A 27,342-nucleotide genomic window follows, 5' to 3' on the forward strand; every position below is an offset into this window, starting at 1 on the left:
TGATTAATATCTTTGTATTTGTTTAATCCTCAGGGTGCGGCGACTTTACATCCCTTTATAATCCTCTTCATTATCTATTACAGCGTCATTACGCGATTATAAAGCGAAAGGCAGGAAAAGCTTCACAGGAACAAAGGCTTTGAAAAAGCAGTTTGCTTTTATTTCCTTATTTTTCCCCCTTCTCAATGAGATCATTATACAAGAGAAAAGAAAAAAAAAAAGAGCAATTATGATTCACATCTCTGAAAGCAGAGGATAAACAACACTTGAGGATAAAGAGGCCACTGAAACTGAGCAGCAGCCCGGACAACAGAACTTAAATACGGAAAAGGAAAAAGAAATGCTGGAGTTTACAAAGGAAAGCTGTGAGCCTGTACAGTTAATGACGTGTGTCCGATGTACACCGATCAAATTCACTTCTCAAACAGGAGGAGGGGGAAAAAAGTCCCATTTGTGGAAAAGTCTTTAAAGCGTTCCTCACATGTTCCATAGCAGGCAGGAGGTGCCTCGTTTTATTTACACCGGAACAAAGTTCTTTTGTTTTCTTCCTTTTTGACAGGCAAAAGCACCTTTTTTAAATTTTCCATGTAGATGAGATGCTCAGCTGATATCCTCATGAAGTGAACACCGTGTATGATTCCGCCTGCTCGTTTACACCGAAACGTGACACCCCTCCCAAAACAAAAAAGGTGACAAGAATGAAGCTGTTGCTTGTGATATCCACCAAACTCCACACAGGTGTTAAACACTGACATTTTTCATGTTTATGGTCAATTAGGACTGGGTGATGACCACACGATCAACATCGATATTGCAATAAATTCTATCAGGAACAGACTGGATGTTAAAGCTGGAGTTTGTGTTTATTTTTTTTATTTAAAGCAAAACTAACATCCACAATTTCAAGAGAAGCTTAAAAAAAATTCCAATATCATGCCTCAGATCTGTTTTTTTTCCCCATCTTTGAAATGTAGTTTTCAGGCCCTGAAACTAAAACAGTGCCGACTCTCCCCTCAATAAGCAACAAGACAATGCAGTCGTGATTCACCAGGAAGTCAGCAGAGGGCGCTAAACCGTAACCTTTTACACATCCAGTCATTGATCTTACATCATTACAGCAAAAATATCATGATACTGTGACATCACCCATCCCTAATGGCTATACAGCAGCATATCACATCAGCTATTAGTTACAAGAAAAAAAAAAAACCCCGAAACAATGCTCAAGTGCCCTACGTTCTCACACACACACACACACACCCATTAGTGTTTCAAACAGCTCCTTTAAACCCTGACACGGTGCTCAAAAGGCAAAAAAGGTTCAAGATCCCATTTGCACATGGGGAGAGAGAAAGAGAGGAAAAACAAAACAAAGGGTTAAAATAAGCTTCAGTTTTTCAGGAGTTTTGTTATATCTAGAACAAAAATCCTCAAATTACAAGGTATGACAGAGTTTTTGTTTTATTTGAGTAAAAGATGCCCCTTCAGAACAGAGCAAATAGGCGCCGATTATGATATTTAATATATTTATTTAAAAAAAAACCAAAAAAACAAAAACAAAAAAGGGTTAAAATTCCATGGTTATCAGTAAAAATGACACTGCAGTTTTTAAACATGTTCGACGATTCTCGGTCACGCTGATCAAAAACTACAGCTGGACCTCGTTGGCTGGGTGATTTTGGCGAAGGGGGCGGGGCGACGAAAAAAACTCATCACGAGGCTTTTATCTTTCTTTTTTTTTTTTTAAATCATTGTTCTTTTTGAAATGGAAAATAAATAATGAGGATCTTGAAGAGAGTCTGCTTAGAAGAGTCCCAAGCTATCACATCTGTATTTTTTAATATATATATATAATTATTGTATACATTTTTTTAATATATATAGATATATTTATATACGTCTCTCTATACGGTGCTTTAGCAGGAAGTGTCCTGTTCTGGTGCTCCTGTGGTTCAGTTTGTGGTCCAGTGACAGATGAAAGACGAATGACCTAAACGAGAGAGAGAGAGAGAGAGAGAGAGAGAGAGAGCGAGCGAGCGAGAGAGGGGGGGAGGGGTGTGTGTGTGTCCTTGGTTAGAGCTCAGAGCCTCTGTATGATGGCGTGAAGGTGTGTGAGCTCCGTGATCAGGCCTTGCTCTCCTCCATTTTAACGCTCTGAGGTTTAATGGCTCCGGTGCGGTTCGGTTTTCCCGGTCCGGCTGCAGACGCCTCCTGCAGTTTACCGGGAATCATGGATGAGGAAGGGGATGCCTTCAGATCAGATACAACCTGTCGAGCCTCACGAAGGACCTTCACCTGCATAAAAACGACCAAAAGATGAAACGCATCAGTGCTGTAAAACTCCTCAAACAATACAAATTATTATAATCATTAAATTCTGACTGATGGCGCAGTGTGAAGAGTGAAGTTAATAATTTTTCTCGAACAGCCTCCAAACTCCTGTTTAATTCCTCTTACAACACAACTTGTCAACACCTACAATTTATCAAATTACAGGACTACACATTCATATTTTTATAGAATTGCTGTGGTATAAGAGGAATAAAACACCTGGGGATGTACAGTTATAGGAAAAATCAACTTTACTGTAAAATACTTTAGTCTAACAGCTCTGATTTATTACTTTTTTTTGGATGTTTAGGTAAACATATGAAACATGAGACAGCGCTCAAGGAAGGAACTAAGCATAACTTAAGCCAAAAAAAAAGTGTCAATACTGTTTCATAGGTACGTAGAAAGCATTGCTATTTTGATTCTACAACTTCATAAATACAAGAAATAAAATAAGTGGATGAACTGAAGTTATCTAGACTTTTTTTCCCCCCTCTTTTTAATTTTTTTACAGTGGGTGGCTCACCTTCGTGCCCTCCTCTGTGCCCTTGTTAGGGGGCTCCGGGTTGGTAGGGGGGGTGGAGTGGGGAGGATCGCGGCCCGGGCTCGAGTAAGGGGTAGAGCGCAAAATTACAGTCTTGTTTACCTGCATTACAGGTCTCTGGATGGGGTTTGGGAAAGTCCCACTGGTAGGGGTGGGGCGCATGTGCATCACCATGTTGCCTTGCGGAGGGGGCACCTGGAGAGAGAGGAAGAGAGAGAAGGGTGGGGGTTAAAAAAAAAAAAAAGAGGGGGAATAAAACAGAGTTAGGAATGCTGAACATGTGAAAACGTGCATTGGGAATTTTTTTTTTTTGGTAAACGTAAACACCTGTTGAGTGTAATGTCCGGGGAGCGGGCCGACAGTCGGGGGGGCACCGGGACCAGACGGTTTCCCACTGGGGCTGGCAGAACCTGGCCTGAAACGAGAAGAAAAGAAGAATAGATAAGGTTTTATGTCTAAAAAAATAAAATAAAAATAAAAATCAGTAAAGCTCACCTTTGCAGCACTTACGCACCTGTACGAGCCGCCAGGTATCCCAGGCGAGTGGCTGGCTTTATCAGGGAACTGAAATCCTTTCATCTCCAGCTGAGATGGCTGAAAAACCCAAACATGGAAAGGTAAATGAAAGAACCCCAAGTGATCTAGCAAGATGATGAAATGGTGAGGTGGTCACCTCTCGGCTGGCGGTGATGACGGGAGGCTGGGATGCAGGGGGGATGATGCGGCGTGGGGCACCGACGGAAAGGTTCTGTCCCTGCTGGAGCTGGATGGACTGAGGGAGGATCAGGTGCTGCTGAGCCGATCCATAACGCAGCTGAGAGCCAGGTAGAGGCATCGTCACCTACACACACACACACACACACTCTTTCAATTTAAATTCAATCCTCTTGACAAACACCCAACCTGGAATTTTCAACATTCAACTCGGAAAACCCAAAGAATTCCAAATTGTAAACTCAGGATGGTATCCTCAATTCTGAGTTCAGTAAGTGATTTCAAATCAACATGGCTACAATTGTTTGTTACAAAATTTCTTAAACTTGGGGCAGATTTTTAACAAAAACAATACCTGAATGAGCTGCGAGTCCATGAGCTGAGACGTGCCCATTCCCGCTGCCTGGTTGATGGTGCTGTCATAAACCAGCGCCTGGCTGCCGTTAATGGGCTGGAAGTGCGAGCCGGACTGCGGCTTCACCATCTCGGAGGGCTGCATGCCAGGGAACGCCGAGTAGGGTCCCTTCAGAGGGGCTGCTCCAGAAAGCACCATGGCACTCGGGTGGGACAGACTGGGTTGCATGTACACCTGCGACCTGCAGGTCAAAATCGACACACAAAATGGACGATTATTCAATATTTTTCTCCCCCCACCTGACATCAAATACAAACCGGTCCCCCTCATCACAGTGACAAAAATAGCTACACTACAGTCCAAGTGTTCAAATATTAGGCACATTATACAAATATGCACCGTGACTGATTATTGGAAGCACTGAATTTATTTATTTATTTAAATAGGAACATAATTCAAATCAGACTCATTTTAACAGCAGTTTAATTTAAAATACTATACTCACTTGTACTCAAAATAAAATGTAATAAATCATGGATCCAACACATTACAGGTAATCAAATCAGAGTTTCACGCAAAATTAAGTAAATAACAGCCACGTACACTTAAAACAAAAGCAAGGTGATTTAAAAAAAAAAAAAAAGAAAAAAAAAAAAAGTACCTGAAGGTGGGGATGGAGTTGAACATCTCCTGGGACTGAGAGACGGGCAGACCGCCCCGGAGTCCTAGCTGAGCCTGAGCCTGCAGAGACGTGTGAAGGGAGATGGGGATCTGCTGAGCGGCTGCAGCCTGGTGTACACACACAAAAAAAATAAAGGCCCAAACCATGATGAGTGATTATTCTGCATTCTAAGCGAATCAGCTTCTTACCTGTTGGTAGCTTTGCTGCTGAGTCATCGTTGGCGGTACCAAACGTGGCTGGCTTGGAAACACGTGGCCATCCAGGTACAGAGGGGGGATGTGATTACCTACACCGGTGACATCAAAACATTTAAGATGAAGCACATTCTAAAAAGACTGCTATCAGTTTTAATATCTCCAACCTAACTTTTAAAAACACACAACAGAATAAATCTGACCTTGCATGGAGACGGAGGGAGCGACAGAGGCCACGGGCATGGGAGGCATGGAGACGCCTCCAAACGAGCTGTAGCTGACTGCACTGGACGAGCTGCAGGGGGGCTGTGTGACGGAACCGGCACCGCCCGGAGAACCCTGCTCGGGGAGGGACTGAGAGTTCTCCCAGGCTTTACGTGCAGACTCCATCTGCACAGATAGCATAGTGTTGGTGAACATCGTCGTGAACGGCAGGAAAATACAAAACTGCATCGACGAGATATTAATTCATTAATCCTTGAATGATCCTAAAATGTTCATTAAACACTATAGATTTCAGAGTTTGTTTCCTTCATAAGCTTTGGACGGAAATGCACGCATGTGCACACACACACACACTCCTTCTGATAAATTTTGAATTTGAACATCTGTATCATTACTGGAGTGTAACATTAGTGCATGCCTAAACACTTCATCTAAGCCCGTTTCAGGTGTGATGTACCTTGAGTGTGAGGTCAGTGGTTGGGAAGGAAATGGGATTGAGGTTAATGCCGGGCTGCAGGTGATCTCTGCGCAGCATCGGAATGCCCTGAGCAAGGCCCGCCTAAAAACACACAGTCAAAAATTAGAGCAAATATTTACGATCAATGCAACAACAGACGGTACCTGATCGTACTGTCTCTCTTAGGCCCTGTCCACACGGCAACGGATTCAGGTGAATCCGATACAATTGTTTATCGTTTCGGCCTGGCGTCCACACGGCACCGGCGTTTTGGGTGCCCCAAAACACAATCTTTTGAGAACAGGTTCCAGAGTGGAAAGATCTGGCAACGGTGCCGTTGCGAAGTCGTCTGGATGAGTAGAACGGATGTGTTTACGATGACGTCACAACCACATGCCTGTGAGTGCTTCACGCCGGGTAGAAGTGTAATGAACTCGATGCGAGTTGTCAACAAATCCTATAACTTGGTTCATGAAATGCGCTTACAAAATATTTTCACTGTGAATATTGTGTAATGGTGCAGAGTGAGAGAGAGAGAGAGAGAGAGAGAGAGAGAGAGAGAGAGAGTCAATCCCGCCAGCAAAAATAGGGAAAAAAAGGAGTGATCTCACCTCTTCAGATGTTGGTTTAAGTCCTACAATACATTCCTCAAAAAGGGCGTAGAACAACAAATTAATCCATCAACGTGTAGCATTCAATTTATTCTGGACCATTAAAGACGCCGCCTTCTGCGTAGAATCATACGTCATCCTCGCCGCCATATTGGATGGGTCAAAGCGGAGAATAAAGATGCCTCATTCATGTGCCGCGTTTAACTGTACCAACAGGTTTACCGTCCAAACGAGATCACATGGGATTACCTTTCACAGGTGAGACTGGAAAAATACTTTTCATTGTATTTGGTCATTATAACAATTTTACGAACAGATTTTTCTGACTTCGTGGCTAATATGAAGTCTCGCGCATAATAGTTTATGCGCATGCGTCCTTACTTCTATTGTTCTGGTGTCTCCGAAGGGACCGTCTTACAGCGCCCCTAGAGGTGTGGCATGTGTATTGCATCGTTTTCAGCAAGCGTTGCGTTATGGACCTGATATTTTACTGATCGTTGCCCATATGGACACGATATTTTTTTTAAAATAACATCTCGTTGCCGTTGTCGTGTGGATGTAGCCTTAAACTCACACCACTGCCTGTAATGCCATGGTAACTACAACACTGTCACAGTGAATAATATAGTAACCAACACCACTAATGGTAATACCATGATAACTACGCTAACTAATACTGTTACAGCAATTAACACATTAATTGTAAAACCATGCTATTTGTAATAATATAGTCTTTGCCTGTCGCAGCTTAGTAACTACTCTGTCACACAATCACAGTGAGAGTAACTAACACCACAGTAACTACAGCATCATAGTAACATTAATAACGCTAAAGAAACTCCTGAAACCCACGTTGCTGGTGAGGGCATCCTGCAGCTTGGTGACAGGGTTGGACACGGCCACCGGTGCTGATCCCGGAGGAAGGCTAAAGTCCGAGTCCTTGGCACTGACTCCAAACTCGATGGGTGGGACAGGGAGGACGTTTTCAACATGGATGTCCACTCCATTAACAGGGGTGATGGGACCCTCCAGGCGCTCCACTCCCTCAGAACCCTTGCGGTTCTTCAGAGAGCGTTCATTTCCGATCGGTCCGGGTTTGTGCTCTTTGCTCTGCTCTGGCCCTGCATCCGAATCCTGCACCAGATAGAGTTACAGTATGAATGAACGGAACCTCACAGAGTCAGGAAGAATTATAGAAGTGCTAAGAGTGTATTTCATATTCAAGCACAACCTCTGAATTTGGTTCACTCCCGGTGTAGGACACCTGCTTCGTCCATGAGTCTCCACCAGATGACTGAACTGTCAGAGCTTCAAAGTTGGGAAAAGAATAAGGGGAGGGGAAGAAAAAAAGTATTATGAAATCTGTCAAGTGGCTCAAGCTATTTCTATTTTAAGCTGAAGAGCGTAGCGTTACCTGTGCTGTTGGTCTCCCAGATCTCGGTGCCGAGGTTATTAGTCGAGAGAGTTTCCTCGGGCTGCTCGATTGAGATACTGCCCTGCTTCTTTGCGAAACGAGGAGGCATTTTTGAAGCAATTGCTCTGTTCTTTATGGTTACCTATGGGTACGCGTGCACACAAATTTAAAACAACCTATTAGATCTTTTCTGATGGGATAAATTCCTAACCCTAAAATATTTCCACTAAAGACGAGTCCCATAGTCCATACCGCTATAAAACTAATTTAAAATCAAATCAAACTCACCGGTGCTCCTTGCTCCTTCCTCCTTCGTTCGTCCTCCTGTGGACGCCGCTGTTTTTTGGTGAGGGCGTCTTGGAATCCATCAGGACTCGGAATAGAGACTCCTGAATCGCTTTCAACTGTCAAAGAGTTCAGATGTTTAGCACAAACGGATGTTCCAGGACACAACTTCGCACAAGAACGCAGAGTGAAACTCCCCAGTAAAAATCAAAGTGTGTTATTTTTTAAATTAAGTTTTGCTCTTACTCGGGTAGCTGTTGAGGTCATATTGTGAAAGAGGCTCAGACATGTCTCCCTTCATGCTTCTTGGTTTTAGATCTTTGTCCAGCTTCTTCCCTGAAGGTTCAGTATTGCTGGTGGAAAGGCCGTCCTCTGTCTGCTCCACTCCATACACCGGCCCTGCGTTCAAGCCAGGAGCTGCGTCCTCCGGACTCCTGCACAAATTAAAACCAGGTTACTTTACTCCTCCTCATCTGCTACACAGATAAAGCAGACATTCCTGTATCGGACCGCCCGAACTCACCGTCTGCAGTTGGACGTCACGCCGTTCTGCCAGCCATCGTTTCGGTTCAATGAACCGCCACTAGAAGTAGTATCTGTGGCTCGAGGCATCTTTGAGCTTTCCAAAATATCACTTTTACGATTCTGTCGGTCCACCAGAGGGCGCTGGCTGGAGAAACTTCTCTTAGAGAGCTCTCGTTTCTCAGAGCCTGGCTCTCCATGGCCCGGTTCTACAGGCACTTCACCACGTTTCTCTCTCCAGTCATTCAAGTCGCTGTTTTCTGATCCAGTCTCCCAGTCCTCACCCTGAGGAGCAAATTCCTGCTGCCTATTTCCAGAGTAATGACCAGGCCAATGGTCTTCTCCAGTTTTGGACCGACCTGGCCAAGGATTCGTGAAATCGCCGTTGACGTACTCATCATTGTTCCACTGACCACCGGTTTCTCGTTCCTGGCGTAGACGTCTAAACCGCGGGGGTTTGTCTTGGCGAGGAGGGCGTCTTCTCCTTAGGGGTCGGTTATCTGAATTGTCGTTGTCGAAATGGTAGTCGCCTCCTCGTTCTTCGACTCCGTTCTCTGCGAAAGACGAAGAGAACTTTGGAGGGTATTTCAGAGAGTCATTTTCTGCAGGTTTTCTCGAAAAGGAGTCACTTGTAAAGTTGTAACCGTTCTCCTGCATGGATCCACCTCCAAACTGGTTCCCTCGCCCCCTCCAAGTAGAAAAATCCTTCGATCCAAACCCACGGTTGTATCCAGTGTTCAGGCGTGGAGGAAGGGACCGACCAAAACTTCTCATTCTGGGCTTTTCCCTCGCTTCTCCGTCGGTGCCCTGGTCGTTATTGTAGACCTTATTGGACCTCCAGGACTCCCTATCCGCCCTTTTAGTGTCTCCGGATATGGAATAAGCAGCTTCTCCGTTCTCTCCATTTTTCTGGCGGCGCCGTTTGGGCAGCTCTTCGTATTCCGAGGCCTCGCTCAGAGTCTCGCTCATGTTCCGTCTTCGTGGTTTACCCCTTGGCAAATCCTCAGTTTTGACAAAGTCCCGAGGCCCTCGACCCCGGCCTGATCGTTGGATATTTCCCGTGTTGTACATTCCTCTATTGTTGTCATTACGCCCTCCTCGGCCTCCACCACGCGAGTTGAACTCCCTGAATCCTCTGCCGCGGCCACGCCCTGCTCCTCTGGCTCCAGCGAATGCCTGCTCTTCATCAATAAAGATCCAGTTGTTGCGGCGAGGTACTGGAGGCTCTCTGCTTTCAGAGCTCTCCTTCACCTGGGAGTTGATGCTATCCCAGCCATTCTCCTTGTTCAATTCTTCATTCAGGTTGCTCGATTTCTCTATTTTCAGCAGAGAAGACTGCTTCTCCTCATGAGAGGTCACAGAAACCACCGAGTGCCTGTTAATCGAAGGCTGGTTGTCTTTTTTCAGGTCATAGACATTGGTCAAGACTTCCTTCTCAAGTCTGTATGGGACAGGCTTCTCTTCCGGTTCAGATTTGGGTTTCTCATTCTCCTTGTCCTCCACTTTCAGGGCCTTGAGCACTGGCTTCTTGATAGGACCCGTCCTTCTGAGGGTTCTACTGCTCAGTTCGGACGGTTGGCTAACCCCACTGCTACTGCTCGACCCTGGATCGGACCAGTGCACTGCATCTTTATCTTTCTTCATAGAGTCGTCCTTCTTCCAGAAACCAGAGTCAAAACTCTTCTCCTTGCCCTCACAAACGTCGTCACAAGAATCTAGACCATCTCTCTGGTGCCGGTTAGAGGAAACCTCCTTCTGGTGCTCGGGTTTTAAGTATTCACTGTGTCCTGGTAGCTGAGTCACTTCTTCCTCTCGCTGTGAACCGAGAGAAATGTCCGAGCCTCGACTTGGGCGGTAGCCCTGATGGGGGAGATCCTCTGGAGGACTTTCAACACGTTCAATCCCTCTCTCCTCATAGGAGTCCTGCTGAGAGCATGACCGGTCACTCCTGCAAAATAGAGACAACTCAAAATCCAAGGTCTTACTGTTTCAAAAGCATCCAGGAATTAATAAATAAATAAATACAAAGAAATAAGTCTTCTGCACCTTTCATCTGCCAGATTCCTCTCAGTGCTCTCATGCTGTCTCTGGTAAGGTGGGGTGAAACTGCGTGCAGGTGGGTAGCCATCTTGACTCCAAACAGAGTAAGTGTCAACAGAGAGCCCTCTCCTTTCCTGGTGCATGCTGGGATGGCAGCCCTCGTCTGAGGTAGACCCAGGGCTGTTGAGGCGATCCTGCTGCACAGCCGGTTTCATTACTCCTACAGAAAAAGAGCATGAAAATAAACCTTTTATTTTCAGCTGAAACGCTACATTTTTGGCTCTGGGTTAACGAACATACCTGAAGAGTGGACATTAGGAGAGTAATAATCAACTGTCGAGCGTCCCTGGGTAACCCGTGGGTCCATGTAAGGAGGCATCATCATCCAGCGGGGGTCAAATCCAAGCACGTGTGGGGGGTAATACCCTCTCTGAGTGGAACCTGAGCTGGGCTGCTGCCAATGCTGCATCTTATACACCTGATCCTAAAAACACAGGCAGAAAAACAAAACGCACAATTCTACATCACCACTGATGTCACAATGGCTGAGCTGAAAACTCCAAATAGATCAAAATCCTCAAATAATCCACACTTGATATGGGGGGGGAGAAGGATCAAAGTACTCACAAATGTTTGATGATAGACTACATGAGTACTACAAGAGGAGATATGCTCTTGCTTTTGAACTGCTGAGAACACTGATCCTGCAGAATTAAAGGATTAAAACTTGAAAGCTTGTCATGCCTGAGGGGTTTCAGCTGCTGCTGCTCACCTGCTGCTGCTGCTGCTTTTGGAAGCGGGGCGGAATAGCCTTCTGGTGCCGTTGAGCGTAGTCCAGACAGTCGTCCGTGCTCCTGTAGCTGAAATCATCTCGGTAATCCTGGCTGTGAAGTATGTCAGATTTCTGCTCGGAAACATCTGGAAGAGGAAACAGGAATGATTTTCTGATTATTGAGGATACATAATCGGGGGGACCCACACAAAACAAGCCGTTCCAATATTTTTTTTGGGGGGGGGGGGGGGTGTCGTCCACACGCCAGGACTGCAAATCGATTAAACATTAAAAGGTCAATTAATATCGCTAACACTGGATTAAAAGCAAAAGAGGATTCTGTTGCTGAGAAAACCCAATCGGAAAACTGACTTCTGGTCCGGAATGCTTGTTTGTGTTTGGATATGCTTCCTGTGAGCATTAAAATAGTAACCTTTGTTTGTCTATCGTTTGTACCTTTACTTCCATGCAGCCAGGCTTCCTGGTGAGATTTTCCCACATCTCTCCCGGGTGACAGTGAAAGCTCCTTATTTTCCGCTCCATGTGTGTCTCCGGAGTGTGCCGGTCTCTCGATCTTACCAAACTTCTCGTCCAGTTTCTTGAGTTTCTCAGCGCAGGCAGCCAGCCTCTCCTCTCGCGCTCGCCTCTCCTCTTCCTCACGCCTCCGACGTGCCCTCTCCACGGCCTCGGAGACGTCCAGCGAGACGAATTTTCCCCGAGGAGGAAGAGGAGCAGAACGCTGAGGCTCGTCCTGTTCCTCCACAGACTCGTTTGTGCCACTGCTCTTCTGCTGCGGCTGGAAAAATAAAGAAATAAAATGAGATCTCGGATAAACATCTATTCCTTGTGATGACTGAGAAGTCTCACGTTTATTACCTGTGAACCTGTGGATCCGTATCTGCTGTTGGTTTTTCTGGAAGGCAAAGGATCATGCTGGTGATGGTACGCGTCTTCCTGACCGTCTGAACTCATGGATGACTGGCGGTCACGGCGAGACTCCCACTCTCCCCTAAAAACAACAAGCCTGTAAAATACTCACGTATTCATGTAGACATTTATTCAAAATGTATCTTAAAAGGATGCAGAAACGCACCAGATCTTGTTCTTCTCATTGGGGGAGTGATCCTCTTCATCGTCACTGAACTTGAGCTTCTCACTGTAATCCACCTCCTCATGAAGACCTGGAAAGATGATCAGTCTGTTTATATCACACACCAAACACCTGAACAGTGCACCACTGGATTACTAGTGATGTACACAATCAGCTAATTCAGTATAAGTGGGGGAAGGGAAAAAAGAAAAAAGTAATTCAATTACAGTATTTTCTCCTTTTTAATTGCAGTGTAGGAAAAAAAAAAACACTACAAAACTCAATTGATGCGTTTATTTGAAAAGATAACTAGCTGCAAAACTTCTGTGAAAAAATATATGACTATCTTCTTGTGAAGAGATAATCATGCTACTTTTAGTCTCGTGTTTATTCACTTCACGGAAGTACAGTTCGTTTTACGCGTCTACCTGCCCAGCCGTCCTCGCAATCATTGTCCAGGTCGTCCAGGTCTTTCAGATCATCAGGGTTGATGATGGCAGGACGGGAAGGCCGGTCTCCGGGACGCCGAATCGGCCGGGGAGAGGGACGAGGTGGGACTCGGGCGAAGCGGTTCTCTCTCCGCACGTCTCCACTACAAACAGAACGAGTCACTCATCTAAATCGGCTCAGACTCTCAGGTTTGAATCTGACCTGAATGATTATTCTAACAAAATGACTGGAGCAATCATTACAATGATTTTTCACAAGCTTCAATGTGAAACATTTATTCTGGAAGTGTTCGTTTAAAAACCATCAGAATGGACAGTAAATGAGTGCTCTGCCGTCACAGATGGCTACAGGTAGGCAGGTACACACCTGACAGGTTCAGGAGGAGGGTAAGGGGGTCTAAAGGTGGGTCGAGCATCAAAACGCATCGGGGCAGCAACAACAGAGGCAGCAGCAGAGCCGCGCTCAGAAGAACCCGGACCATCACGAGTCTCCTTGGAACACATCTGATGAGGGGGTGGGGGGAAGAAAAAAATAATTAAAAACACTGAGCAATACATTAGTCAGCAGCATCCTAATTTCACAAAACAGTTTAATCAGACCAGCGACACTTTCAACAGCATGAAGGAACAAAATAAATTTTCATCTTTACAGCTGCACTCATCTTCAGATTGGGGGGGGGGGGGGGGGGGGGAGAGAGAGAGAGAGAGAGAGATTAAATCAAAACCTTTCTACTGTGGATGCCCCCCCCCAAAAAAAATCTGAACCAGAAAGAGACAATTTGCTGAGGTCACTGCAGGTTTCTATAATTTTCAAAACAATCATTCAACTCTATATCAAGACAATTTTCATGCAATTTCAGAAATAAATCCCCGATTTATGTTTCTTATGTTTTTTAAATGAACCTGCCACCACCATCCCTCTTCAAGGCAATAAAGTCTTTAACAATATATAGAGTGACATTTTTATGGACGATTAAAGTCAACAAGACAAAGAAAAATACAAAGTAAAAATCCAAAAAAAATGGGGAGGAAAAGAAAATTATGCAAAACAGGACTGAACATACAAGGGAAAAAAGGAAACAAAATATAAATATATTCTTAATTTAATTTTTTATTTTCATTCTCTCTTATACCCACAAGTTTTAAAAACTTAAATGTAATAAAAATGCTTAATTGATACCAGTGCACATGCAAAAAAAAATTTTTTTTTTTAAATCCTTGCATTCTACTTTGATTAGTCAAAGTTATTTACACACACACACACACACACACACTACAAGAAGAAATCACATCAGAACAATACTAAAACCAATCAACACACACTTGAATTTAAAATCTAACTTTCAAAAACAGAATAAATTAAGGAACCCCCCCCCGAGGTTCCTATGTTTTTAATAACACAATGAAACCTGTATGGAACCCTTACGAAGGCAGGCAGCATGTCGTGGTAGGTTGTGGTGGAGGAGTGATGGAGCTGATACTGCAGACCCGGTGTTGGTCGGCGTGTGGGCGGAGCCAGTCGAAGCGAAGAATCTTTCAGGTCAGGAGATGTGGTGGTGGTGGTGGTGGTGTTGACAGCGTTGGTGGAAGAGGAAGAAGAGGAGGTGGAAGAGGAGGATGGAGGTGGAAGCGGAGTGGTAGCCTCAGGAGAGGCACTGGGTTTGCCCTCTGGATCAGAGGAGAGGGCTGAGGACAGAGATGGGGGCTGCAGGTACCTCCCTCCGCCCTCCCTCCAACTCGTCACATCTGAACACACACACACATGACTTAGCAACTTGTACAATTCACGTTTAGTTAAACTCAAACATTTTCTCCTTCACTACTCCTTCATCAAAAATCCCCCCCCAATGATGTCGTTTTTAAAAGCCACTTAACAACATGCTTGATTTTCAAGGACTTGAATGACTTCACTGCCGAATGTCGGACCTTGAATTCACTTCTACTAGCACACAGAGCTGATAAAAGGCGACAAGGTTCTCATTTCTTTGCGCACGTGTAGCGTAGGTCATCACACGTAAAGTTAATGACCTTTGGGTTTATGTGCGGTGGTTAATGTTTGTAACGGATGCGAACGAGCCGCAGCTCCGAGACTCACTCTGAGGGCGGAGGCTTGGTCCTGGCCCATACGACGGATCGAAGCCGCTTTTTTCCTTGCCAGCCTTGTCCTGTTCTCCTGCTGCTTTCAGCGTTGGAAATTCCTCGTGAGAGAAGGGCTGCAGTCGGTTTGAGGCCCTTAAACCTGCAGGAAGAGCGAGCATTTTACACACACACACACACACACACACACACACACACACACACACACACACACACACACACAGAGCTGTAAATGTAAAGTCTTTAAGCTCTGTTCTCTGTCCATGTTCTCAGCTGAAACCAAATGTCACGAGTCAATGAACTAAATGTGCTTAATGTACTGGAAAGAAATACCTGATATTAACTATTTATTGTAAATTCAAACTTATCAGGGATTAAGTCTATTCACTTTGCACCTAATTGTGATTTTTATCTCCTTTATGGATCGTTTATCGTTACACACACACAAAAAACCCTGCATTAATACAAATATTGATTTGAGTAGATGAGAGCAAGAACTACGGTTCAAGGATTTCAAGAAGTAGTGTTTAGAAACTTTCCCACTGTTTTTCTCCCTCTCTCTCACACACACACACACATCAATACATTTTCAAGGACTTGAATGACTTCACTGCTGAATGTCGGACCTTGAATTCACTCCTATTGGCACACAGAGCCGATAAAAGGCGACAAGGTTCTAGTTTCTTTGAGCACATATAGCGTAGATCACCACATGTGTAGAGCTAATGACCTTTGGGTTTGTGTGCGGTTATGTATGTACGTAACAGGATCAAAAGAAAATGAAGAAAGTGACAGGGTGTGGGCGTTACCATCTTGATCTAGTGCCTTTCCATTTAGTTGTGCCCATTGCTTTGGTCCACCGGTGCTTGTGCTCTGGAACGGAACAGAGTGTGAAGGTTATTACATGTTTTTCAAAGTGGATTTTAAATAAGTATCTTCCTGACAAGAAAATATCAACGTGTGTGTGTGCGTCACACTTTCCTCTCACTTTTTTTTTAAGTGCAAATACAAGCTATATTCAACCATCCTTCCCTTTAAATGTTTGATTAATTTCCTGAAACCAATGTCTCATCTTCTTTATCTTCATCAAAAGAGATGAGCGAGAGCACGTAGAGGCTCGTTTCAACACAAACACAAAATTAAATGAGAAAGTAAAGTATATTTATGCAAATGAAGTGAAGTTTAACTGCAAATCAATGATTAGTAGGAAAGTGGATGTAGGGATGATCACATCACAGCACACAAGCTTAGTGTGCAGGCACAAAAATAAAATTGCCTTTACTGTTTTTAAGCTGCAACATATACTAACATTAAGCATCAATAACTATATTCAATACAACAGAACCATTAAAAGATAAAGACAGAACTGTATAATAATTCTGTGTATTGAAAACGATGAATTTTTTTTGTACCTCCTGGCTGGGTGCCGCTGTTGGCTTCTGAAGATTGGAGACAGATTTCTGCAAAGGCAGCGGCGGCTGCGACTCCGGCGGCTGTGCTGTCGACACAACGGAACTGAAACGGATACAAAGCAACAAGACACGGCGATCAGCTTCATCGAGGTGCTGAGACAAACAGCTGCAACTTTTTAATTCACCAATGGGTTCCTGGATGCTCAAACATGTCCCTTTTTTTTTTTTGCATAAAGAGGTTCTGTGATATGAATTAGTAATATTTTCTCTTTACGCCCTTTAACCCCTTCACTACTCACAGATTTAACAATACTTCATCTTTTTCAAGTCTTAGATCATCACTGAGCACCACAATACTTAATGTACTGACAAAAAAAATTGACACTGAAAAGGAATTTTTTGTTCCAATTTTTAAGACCGAAAACATTAGAAAGCATTCACAAGTCAGCTGCTTCAAGGAGTCTGTAATTGTTATACATTTTGAAAACAAAAAAGAGAAAAGCAAGAAAAGATGCTTCTGATCTCTGGTTTATCACAATATCACTCATATACCTAGAGAGAACCCCATGGGAAAAACACAGCTGGTCGGTGTTTATTTTTCATCTCAACACACAGTGCTGAAAGACGACTCCTTGAAGTAATGCAAGTAAGTTCAAGCTGTTCAGTGAGTCAATCACATCCTTTCACACTGCACAATTTTCATCATAGCCGAGGCTCACGTTACACAATGTTCGATTACAAACGAGCACATCCGATCCCTAAATCCCACTTTCTCATGAAAAAAAAAAAAAAAAAACACAGAAGCTGTCAATCATTTAATTGTCCCAATTTTGAAAAGGGAGGGGAAAAAAAAAAGAATCACAAAATGTGGAAAGCGGATTGTTTGCAGGCAGCAACATGGGCAGTGAGGATCATCTGTTCTATAAAGAGAACCAGAGGCCCCCCCCACCCAAAAAAAAACCCCACCCCAGCCTGAAAAACACCTCTCTTTATGCTATGAATCACGCTGCTGTTCCAAACAACCATCCAAGTTTGATGCGCTTAACAATTTCTTACAAAAGTGATATTTTTGCACTTACATTTTGACCTCAGACTGCCAAAGTTTATGGACACCTGACCATCACAGCCATATGTGCTTCACCCACTAACTGTTCCCACAAAGCTGGAAACACACAATTGTATAGAACATGTCTGTACAATTTAACATTACAACCTCCCTTCACTGGAACTAAGAGACTTACAACTTGGAGTGGAGAACGCGAATGTCCTGCACAGAGCCCTGACTGAACTCAACTCCACTGAAACACCATTTTGGATGAACTGGAGCCTGACTGTCCCAACATCAGCGTCTGATCTCACTAATGCTCTTATAGCTGAACTGAATGAACACAAATCCCCACGGCCACGCCCCAAAATATAGTGGAAAGCCTTTCCAGAAGCGAAGAAAAGAGTGGAGCTTATTTAAACAGTAAAAAGGGGAATAAATCTGGCATGAGATGTTCAACAAGAACATATAGGTGATCTGATGGTCAGGGTGCACAAACTTTTGGGCACACAGCATATATAATGGATGACGAACTGGATCTGCTATGCGTTTCTCAGCACTGTTCTTGCTGCTAGATGGAGAGGGACACAGGCTATGAGATCCATCACAGAATAAATCAACATGCTCAAAAAATCCTGAAGCTCCATCGATCGCTCAGACTGAGGAAGCTGCGTCACTGAACCGTTCACAGGGCGGAGCAGACGCTCGAGAGTCGCTGGTGACCAGAAAACCGGGGATAAACTAACCACACCATCACATCATCTCTCTACTCAATACTGAGCCTTTCACTTCACAGAGTGTGTGTTCAGTTATTTTTACTGAGAGAAACACACACAATCACAGCTCCACTGTCACACAGCATTAACTCCAGTTCTCCTATTTATAAATCTCTCTCTCTCTCACACACACACACAGAGCTTGGTCCTTGAGCTTGGGGAAGTGTTCACTTAGTGACGCACCTCTATTTCCAACACAGGACAAGAAGGAAAAACACACACACGCACACAGACACTTCTTTTCATCTTTAGACACATCTCTCTACAGTATACATCAGTCTTTCTGTAACCAGCTCACTCTCGTGTTCTGTCTTTTATACGTGCCGGCTTTTTTTTTTTTTTTGCTTCACAGCTTCCAAAAGTTCAACCAAGTGACTTTAAGTCATGATCCAGGATAAGGTTCTGTCCCTCCTGATGCATATGAATGCCACCTGCACCCTGCCCAGCTCACTGCTTCAGGTTTGCTGAAGAATTTCCAGGGTCTCCTTGGCCAACTGCCCAAGCGAGACTTTGATGTTTGCTCTCTGGTCCATTGTAAAATCACAAATGCAGGCTTGCACGTCATCACAAAAACACGTATAACCCAGATCCCAATGTTTACAGTGCGACGTCACGCGGCATACTGGCTCATGAGTTACTGCTCACTCCTACTGCACGCGCATCCTGAACTTTATGATCACACCTCATATTTTACACATACACATTGTGCAAAGAAGTCTATATGATACACACAGATAGAGAGACCTACCTCTTTTGATCTGGTTGTTCCTGCTTGTTCGCCCATCCTGTTCCGTCTTTGGGCACGATAATCACGTTTGGATCGTTTCCTCTGTTCTCGGATTTCAGGCTCGGCAGGTGAGCGGGCGGGGGCATGCGCCGGGCAGCGGCCACTTTACCAAGACTCTGTAAGCCATGTCGAGTAACAACTGCAGCGGGCACAAAATGAACGAACACTGGTTAGAAATGAACAAACACTGGTTACTGATGTCACCAAGCGCACGTGCGCACACGTTTCAACATCTCAAGCTCGGGTCAGTGATGTACTGTAGTAACCATCATGTTAAAATAAAAAAAAATTCAAGGTATATTTTAACACTCAAGTCACAAAACATAGCTTCATGTACTTTCAGTAAAATTTTTATATGCATTCATATTACACTTAATTTTTTTTTTTACACCTTTCATCTGTTTAAAACGCTGCTCAAAGCGGATTTACACAAAACAGTGAGATAACTGAAGATAATCAAAAATAAAACAGTAAATAAAAGTAAATCACTTACAGAAAAGAAATAAAACTCAATACAAAATAAAACTAACAAAAATAATACAATAATGAACTTAAAATGAAAACGTAAAAAAAAAACGAGGAAAAGATCAAAAGCAAAATAAAGTAAAAATGCATCAAATATCAGACAGGAAAACAAGAATGACAAAAATAGTAACAAAAAAAACCCTACAAACTGTAATAGCATAAAAAGAAACCTAAAAAAGAATTAAAAGGGGAAAAGGGTTTATCAATAAAATAGTAAAATGATATAAAAGCAAAAAAGCTGTGATAAAAAAATAAAATGTAAATATTTAAAGTGTACAAAAAAAAAAACCAAGGAATTGAAACCAACTTTAAAAAAGGCTTTATAAATAAAAAAGTACAAGAAAAAAAACAAACCAATGTGCGATACAAAAAATAAAAAGCTACAAGTAAAGAAAATATAAACTAAAAAAAATTAAACTTAAACCAACTTCAAGAAAAAAAAAATTCAACAAATAAAAAAGAAAATTATAACAGTGTAAAAAGATGACAAATAATAAACAGTAAAATCATTAAAAAAAGTAATGAATAGCAGTGACAGAAAAAAGGAAGAAAATAAAATAAAGCAGCTGATAAAATGTCCAGTATAGCAGGTAACGTGTGAAGGGTCTGAGCCTCACCTGTGGTTTTCTGAGTTTCTATTGACTTCCCCTTGTACTTGTCAAATAGGCTGAGTGAGGAATACTTGCTTTTCCCATCCTTGGACTTGGTTATTTGCCCCAAACGATCGGACATTGCGATGAAATGTCATCGAGTATGGAAATTTTTCTTTGCACCTCTTCCTCTGTACCGTCTGTTTCTGTAAAGACAAACACACACACATGAAATATATACAGCATTATAGCACAGCACTGTTGAGTTCTGGACTGCAATTGTCTAGAACAGCAGCTCTGACAGTATTGCAGTGAAAACTGAAATTTAATCCACATGTCTCTGACTGCACTTGAAATTACTCATCATCATATTCTTTTATAACTCTCTCCGTCCTGTGCTTCTCTTCCATTAAGGTCTCTGTTTCAAAAAAATAAACAAGGTTCTTAAACATTATCAGTCTTGTTCTTTAATGTATAAAATGTCCAAACTACAACATGACACGCTGTAACAGATGGTCAAAAAGAACTGAATCTGAACGACACTGTGTTTAAAGTTTAATGAGCGACAGGAACAACTTTTCTGCACGTGAGCTCATGGCAACAGAAAAGTTCCTCTGTATTCTCATGGAAAATCAGGATTCATGAGGTCACTGGATGTTCTCTCTCTCTCTCTCTCTCTCTCTCTCTCTCTCTCACATGCACACTAACGGCCCTCGGTGTGTTCTCTGCCTCGGTGTTGTTCTTTAGACAGGTAAGAACTAGTCTGGCTAACGCAACTTCAAAGCTCTGTGAGCATTTGGTCTGGCAAAGATATTAAGCCCAACCATTTCCCAAAGCGCGTGGTTGACCCACCTCCCTGAAATGCCTCAGTTTGCTACTGGTCGAAGCCAGAAAAGGCTGTGACGAAGCTTAAACCAATCACATCACTCTTTCCTCTGACGTATGTGACGCGACGGAAACTTCACAACAGCCCCCCGTGTTGCGTCACACTTAGGATGGGCGGGCCCAGGCTAACTAACTGGTAGATTAAACTCTTACCGAAGCCGGTCGGGAGCAAGGCGAAAACGTCCTTCCTTTCAATAAATACCTCCAGGGCTGCTCTTTGCTCCGTTTTCAATGAGAACTTCCCGTTGAATGCTTTCAATACAGCATCTACCGCTGTCTCAAAGGCTTGCCGCTGCTCCATGTTCGTAATGTTTCTAGTGAATGAAGCGCTTCCGGCATAGATTCTGTAAACAATCTATGGCTTCCGGTCGCAGTTCTACTACGTCACTGCCTTGAACACGCCTCTACCCAGGGCCGTTGGAGATGCTCAAAGTTGATTGGCTCCCGATTTTTCGAGAGCTTGGAAGAGCTGGAGATAGCTTGCCTTGCCAGACTAAGTTCGCAACAGCCCCCCGTGTTGCGTCACACTTAGGATGGGCGGGCCCAGGCTAGGTAAGAACAGCAATCGCACTCAAAAGCATCTTAGTGAGGTGGAATCGTTCCTCTCCTGAATCAGAGTGATTTGATTCTGAATCAACTCACTTGAATGAATCAAACCTGCTGTATGTTTTGGGGTTTTGTAGATTTTCCCCTACTTATGGCTGCAATACAAACAAAACATTTTACACTTTTAAAAATAAACAAATTTTAAGCATCAAATCAACTAATGATTCTTTCCCCAAAGCTGGAAATCATCAGGATATCCGCAATATCCCAGCATAGCGCAATCCGACATTTATCACGCCATCAATACGACAGTCATATCGCCCAGCCCTGCATCAGAACCGTACAGTAAATGGAGGCGTGTGTGTATAAAGTGTGTAATCTGTGTTATACAGTGGTACTTGAAAGTTTGTGAACCCTTTAGAATTTTTCATTTCTGCATAAATACGACCTCATCATCATCATCAGATTTTCACACAAGTCCAAAAAGTAGATAAAAAGAACCCAATTAAACAAACAAAACAAATTATACTTAGTCATTAACTTTATTCATGCTTCGTTAGAATGACGTGTGTGACTTGTGCGTTTCGGGTTGTTGTCTTGCTGTTTGACCCGCTTTCTCTTGAGATTCAGTTCACAGACAGATGTCCTGACAGTTTCCTTGAGAATAAGTCAGAATTCCATCAGTGACAGCAAGCCACCCTGCCCAAGATTCAGCAAAACAGGTCCAAACCACAACACTACCACTACCATGTTTCACAGATGGGATAAAGTTCTCACTCTGGAATGCAGCGTTTTCATTTCTCCAAACACAACACTTCTCATTTAAACCAAAAAGTTCTAATTTGGTTTCATCAGTCCACAAAAGATTTCCAGCAGCCATCTGGCTTGTCCATGTGAGCTTTAGCAAACTGTAGTCAGGCAGAAATGTTCTTTTTGGAGAGCTTTCTCCTTACAACCCTGCCATGCACGCCATTTGTTGTTCTGTGTTCTCCTGATGGTGGACTCATGAACATTAGCCAATGTGACAGAGGCCTTTAGTTGGTTAGAAGTTGCCCCAGGTTCCTCTGTGATCTTATGGACTATAACACACCTTGCTCTTGGCGTGATCATTGCTGGCCCACTCCTGGTCCACAGTCGGACTGTGGATTGGTGGAGTCCAAACTCTAGAGATGATTTTGTAACCTTTTCCAGCCTGATGAGCAGCAACACCTGTTCTCCTGAGGTCCTCAGAAATCTCCTTTGTTCGTGCCAAGATACACTTCCACAAACGTGTTGTGAAGATCAGACTTTGATAGATCCCTGTTCTTTAAATAAAACAGGGTGCCCACTCACACCTGATTGTCATCCCACTGAATGAAAACACGTGACTCCAATTTGACCTTCAGATTAACTGATGATCCTAGAGGTTCACATACTTTTGCCACTTACAGATATGCAATATTGGATCATGTTCCTCAATGACAATGACCAAGTACAATATTTTTCTCTCATTTGTTTAACTGGGTTCTCTCTAACTACTTTTTGGACTTGTATGAAACATTGACGTCATTTTAGGTCAAATATATATGGAAATGTAACAATTTCTAAAGGGTCCACAAACTTTCAAGCACCGTTGTGTGTTGGTTTTTCCTATTTCATGAAAATACACTGACACATGAACACAGGGACACGCTGCACAGTAGTCGACTCTGACAACTCGGAAACCAAGAAAATATTTTATTCCCTTCTTGCTTATTTGTCGGTTTAAATCTGCGGCTCACGCGGCATTCCTGCAGCGCTACAGCTCTGGGCTTTGGACCAAAATATTAAAATTAAATTCTGCAACCCAAAACATTTATTTATTTGATTCACTTCTTTCAGTGAGTCGATTCAGAGTTGAATCGCTCTCTCATCAGGAACAGAACCGACACCGTGTCACTTGGATGCTCTCGGATCTGCACATGATCGTTGTGTTCCGCCTAAAAGAATGGCACCGAATCAGAGAACGCATCAGGGCTCTGCTGTGGGCAACCCAGAGACGACAGTGACGAGAACTCATCTCCTTTAGACGACACAAGGCAGAACACGCAATTATAGCCCTATTCAGACGGGATTAAATGTACACTGGGGGGAGGGAGAGGGTGGTGGTGGAGGTTCAGGGGTAATTCCCCATTTTGTTCAGTGATTATTTCCATCCAGATCAGCGTTTCCCCTCAGTCCTCCGCTGAGAAAATTACAGACCTACAGTTTCACAAACTCAGCACTCGCCTGATTCTTTTATTCCAGAATTTTCTGCACTGACGTCGTCTCATGTTGGAAATAAACATGTCTGGCTGCTACTCTTTGCCACACTCCGTCTTGTAGCGCGTGTATCTGTGCCTCTCCGCCAGATATTAAACACTCCGAGTCGTGGAATGAAAACAGATGCTTCTCTTATACTAATGATTTTTGTTTAATTGTATTTTTCAGATTGCTGCTGGAACTTTACTCCGCCCCAAACTGAAATAAGATCCAGTGACTCGACTCTTCTTTACTCATCCTTCAACTGCTCAGAGTGTGATAATAAGATTGCACGATGCAGACATAAATGTTCACATAAAATGTAACCTGCGAGAAACTCATTCATCCTGAAGTTTTATTTTATCGTCAGAGTCTTAACTGACGGGACATATAAAAAATTAATAAATAAATAAAAGTACCACAGACATCTTGCTGATAAACTAATCCGATCCAAACAGAGCTTTAGTCAGATTCTGTATTAATTCTGATTGATCTAAAGCAAATACTTTGATATAAAGTAGAAATAAAAAGATGTGCTGTTTGATTTACTGCTGACGCTCATGGCGAACATTTCGTTTTGACGTCTCTTGCTGAACTCGGCAGTCGAGCAGATCAGATCATCCTGATATTGTGAGAAGGAATTCTGAGATGAGGGGGTGTTTGTTTTATTTCTGTTTGTTTTCCCCTTAGCCTGAACAGAGGTCGATATTAACTCTAATCCACTCGTCCAGTCGGACAAGCAGCAAGATTTTTCACTCGTCCTGACCATAACCTTTTTATTCCTGTATATTTACAAGTTCAGCAAAAGGAAAGTATTTAACAAAGTTTATCAAAAAGAAGGTATAGTTATGATTATGCTTTAATGATTTATAATTTTTCACTAAAACTCACACTTTAACTGTAACAATAAACAGAAACTATCCAAAGCCCCATTATGGTGTGTTCTAACCCATTATTTGATCTACAGTTTTAAGCGTTCGACTCACCCACATTCAAAGCTTCAGGAGAAAATTAAGTTAAATCTTGATGAATCCAGTAAAACCTGAAAACCAGTTGGACATGATGAGGGGGGGACAGAATCACATTGTGAATGAAAACAAACCGTAAGTGAGTTTGGCACTGTTGTAAAATTCCCACAAAATATTTTAACAAATTTGTAATGGTTAATGTGGCCCATACAAAAGAAAAACACAACGAATGTCCGAATGAAAAAAAAGATTCACCACAGATTTATTTTGAGGTATTTGATCGCCGTTTCTCCAATTTCAATGAAAGTCTAATAATCTATAATTAGATATTACGCCGTGGTTATTTTTACACACGCACCTGTCGGCTTACCCGGCTCACACGCTATACTCGGCTTACCTGGAATTTCATAAATAAAAACGTGGCCAGATCACGGAGGGGATTGAACTGGTTTTGTTGGAACTTTATTGATGTAACTCTGGAATAATTACTATAAAAATAGTGATTTTTAACAAATATTCAGCTTATCCCATCGGACAGGCAGATACAGATTTGACTTGTCCAGGACAGTCGGACTACCATTAATGTTGCGCCCTGCTGAAGTTGGAAAATTCTTATGAGTGTTTAACTTAATGCAGCAAAACTCACGTCAGAACCACACAGGTTCTGAGCTCGGTCTCCAGGTCAGGAAGAGATTTAAAACCTAAAATCAGTGGAGCAGACGACAAGGAGGGAAATCAGAGAGTTGCTCTGTTTGATTTGATTCGATTCGATTCGACATCCCTGTTCATCATCAGAAATCCAGATACAGGAGATGAGTGTGTAGTGTTTAGAGAACAACAGAAAAACAGTTGATGTAATGAGACTTGGGACACGACCCATTTGCTCGAATTCAAACCCACATCATGTTGCTTTAAAGGAGAATGAACATTTAAACACCTGGATACATTTAAAAAGCAGGACTTAACATGATATAAGCCAACTAGTAAAGATGTACAACCAGGCTGAGGTTAAATACTGAAACAAACACAGACTTACAAAAATATTTACAGATAAAATCATTTTCCAATTCTGATTTTCATTTTAGTGACACGAAGGGGGGGGGGGGGGGGGGGGGGGGGGAATCAGCTGTACATCTACTTTACCTAAAAATAAAACTAACTGGAGAAAGAAATGCAAAATAAATATTTTTACTTGATATATAATTTTTGTTAAGTTTTCTGAGCTCAAGGCCAAACTACAACACTAATGTTAGTTCGCTAGCTCAGGGTGAAAATTACATAATCGGAGATTTAGCACAAACAGATTATAAATAAAACAATAAAAACAAAAAAATTTTCATTTTATATATACACAATATATATATATATTTTTTACCTCGATACAGGCACGCGCTCTGAGCTCAAGCTTGCTAATTAGCTAGTTAGCTTTGCTACCAAGCTAATTAACTCGAAAGGCGAAAGGAAAGGAAATAAAAAAACAACACTCACACAACTTTACTGCCAATACTGCGAACAAAAATATTCTTAGTAACATCTAGCAGTTATTACATTACTATTATCATCGTAATTACTAGCAGGAGTTAAGGATGTAGCTTACTCTGTGTTATGCTAATGTTAATGCTAACACCATGCTAGTGCTAATCCTAATACTGCGTTAGCAGTGAATGTAAACATGGCTAATCCGGGGCTGCTAGTTAGCATAGCTAGAGGATGAATTTATCGCGATGGAAAAACATAATCGCACTGATTGTGATGTTAGATTTGATTGTATTATATTGTATACGTTTTTAAAAATAAACAAACACCAACATTACTGAATAAGTAAGACACCTGAGAAATAACGGTCCCGCTAATCTTCATGCTAAAGGCTAAATTTAAGATATAGTTCTTAAAAATAGAGAACCGTGACAGGAAATAGCACAGCAGCAACAAACTAACGCTCCTGATAATAATCTAAACCAGGAGAACTGTGTTATTTTTGTTATAAAACACAAATTGTACATATTGATATTCAGTGCATGTTTAAAAATCTGGAGATTAAAGATGAAAGATTAAAAATGGCCGCCGCTCGGAACAAAAGCAACAATAAAGTCCCGAGCTGAAGAGCTGAAGGGGGGAAAAAAGGTTCATTTTCGCACTAAGATGAAGATTAAAAACTCACCGAATCAACGTGTCACACTCAGTTTATGTCAGATATTTAGAAATATTTCCACCTGTTGTTAAAATCTAAACGGATGGATGAAGATTCTTCGGAACAAATTTTCTTATTCTCGGAATTTTTTTCTCTTTCCCGTTTTTTTTTCTTAATGTTGCTTGTAACTGCGGCTCGGCCTACTGAAATCTAACGGAAATGACGTAAGCCTGTGTGACTGAGGCATGAAATCGCGACCTCTGCAGTCCTTTTTAAGTCATTACATTTTTGTTCGCTTTGAGAATCAGAATCAGAACTGAGTTTCTTGCCGGAGGCAGCTGGGCTACAGCACCCGGGGAGCAGTTGGTGTTGAGGTGCCTTGTTCACCTACTTCAGCCCAACTTTCATGCCATAGCTGCCTCATGATAACCTCACTGCATGTCTTTGAACTCTGGGAGGAAACCGGAGCATCCGGAGGAAACCCACACAGACACGGGGAAAACATGCAAACTCCGCACAGAAAGGCCCCCGTCACCCATGTGGTTCGAACCTAGAACCTTCTTGCTATGAGGCGACAGTACTAACCACTACACCACCATGCATCCTTCTAGGGGGGTCTGGGGACATGCCCCCCCA

General features: G+C 42.7%; 1 protein-coding gene and 2 non-coding genes across 6 annotated transcripts; all 3 read right to left on the reverse strand.

The window, feature by feature from the left end:
- Positions 1 to 138: 138 nt before the first annotated feature.
- prrc2b (proline-rich coiled-coil 2B) lies at positions 139 to 26,925 on the reverse strand. 4 transcript variants are annotated; one of them, XM_060912849.1, is made up of 31 exons: positions 26,737 to 26,925; positions 19,945 to 20,123; positions 18,764 to 18,941; positions 16,195 to 16,297; positions 15,592 to 15,655; positions 14,781 to 14,924; positions 14,112 to 14,431; positions 13,053 to 13,189; positions 12,665 to 12,828; positions 12,240 to 12,327; positions 12,023 to 12,155; positions 11,603 to 11,942; positions 11,147 to 11,292; positions 10,675 to 10,858; positions 10,381 to 10,594; positions 8,336 to 10,282; positions 8,059 to 8,246; positions 7,816 to 7,931; positions 7,528 to 7,669; positions 7,345 to 7,421; positions 6,966 to 7,247; positions 5,503 to 5,604; positions 5,024 to 5,210; positions 4,815 to 4,912; positions 4,606 to 4,733; positions 3,945 to 4,185; positions 3,549 to 3,716; positions 3,390 to 3,469; positions 3,203 to 3,290; positions 2,978 to 3,070; positions 139 to 2,295 (listed from the first exon to the last, which is right to left on the reverse strand). In XM_060912849.1, the coding sequence occupies exons 2-31, from the start codon at positions 20,057 to 20,059 to the stop codon at positions 2,125 to 2,127; spliced, it is 6,438 nt and encodes a 2,145-aa protein (XP_060768832.1). In that variant the 5' UTR covers positions 20,060 to 20,123; positions 26,737 to 26,925; the 3' UTR covers positions 139 to 2,124. The 4 variants fall into 4 exon arrangements, with proteins under 4 accessions (XP_060768832.1, XP_060768831.1, XP_060768834.1 ...); XM_060912848.1 differs by having other exon boundaries at positions 2,858 to 3,070; XM_060912851.1 differs by having other exon boundaries at positions 2,196 to 2,295; positions 3,371 to 3,469.
- LOC132876192 (small nucleolar RNA SNORA68) lies at positions 14,601 to 14,732 on the reverse strand. The gene has a single exon (XR_009651928.1). It is a non-coding gene; the product is annotated as a small nucleolar RNA SNORA68 (small nucleolar RNA).
- Positions 15,398 to 15,531, reverse strand: LOC132876193 (small nucleolar RNA SNORA68). Its single transcript, XR_009651929.1, has one exon. It is a non-coding gene; the product is annotated as a small nucleolar RNA SNORA68 (small nucleolar RNA).
- Positions 26,926 to 27,342: the final 417 nt, after the last annotated feature.

This window comes from Neoarius graeffei, chromosome 28 (genome assembly GCF_027579695.1).
Source record: "Neoarius graeffei isolate fNeoGra1 chromosome 28, fNeoGra1.pri, whole genome shotgun sequence".
NCBI lineage: Eukaryota > Metazoa > Chordata > Actinopteri > Siluriformes > Ariidae > Neoarius > Neoarius graeffei.

What these genes read in the sequence shown, in the direction of transcription:
- prrc2b (XM_060912848.1), bottom strand. Translation starts at nt 20,059, where the DNA reads ATGTCCGATCGTTTGGGGCAAATAACCAAGTCCAAGGATGGGAAAAGC. An exon ending in GGAAGGAGCAAGGAGCACCG is followed by an intron (nt 7,670 to 7,815) that starts GTGAGTTTGATT and finishes GCGTACCCATAG; the next exon opens with GTAACCATAAAGAACAGAGC. An exon ending in TCATCACCGCCAGCCGAGAG is followed by an intron (nt 3,470 to 3,548) that starts GTGACCACCTCA and finishes TGGGTTTTTCAG; the next exon opens with CCATCTCAGCTGGAGATGAA.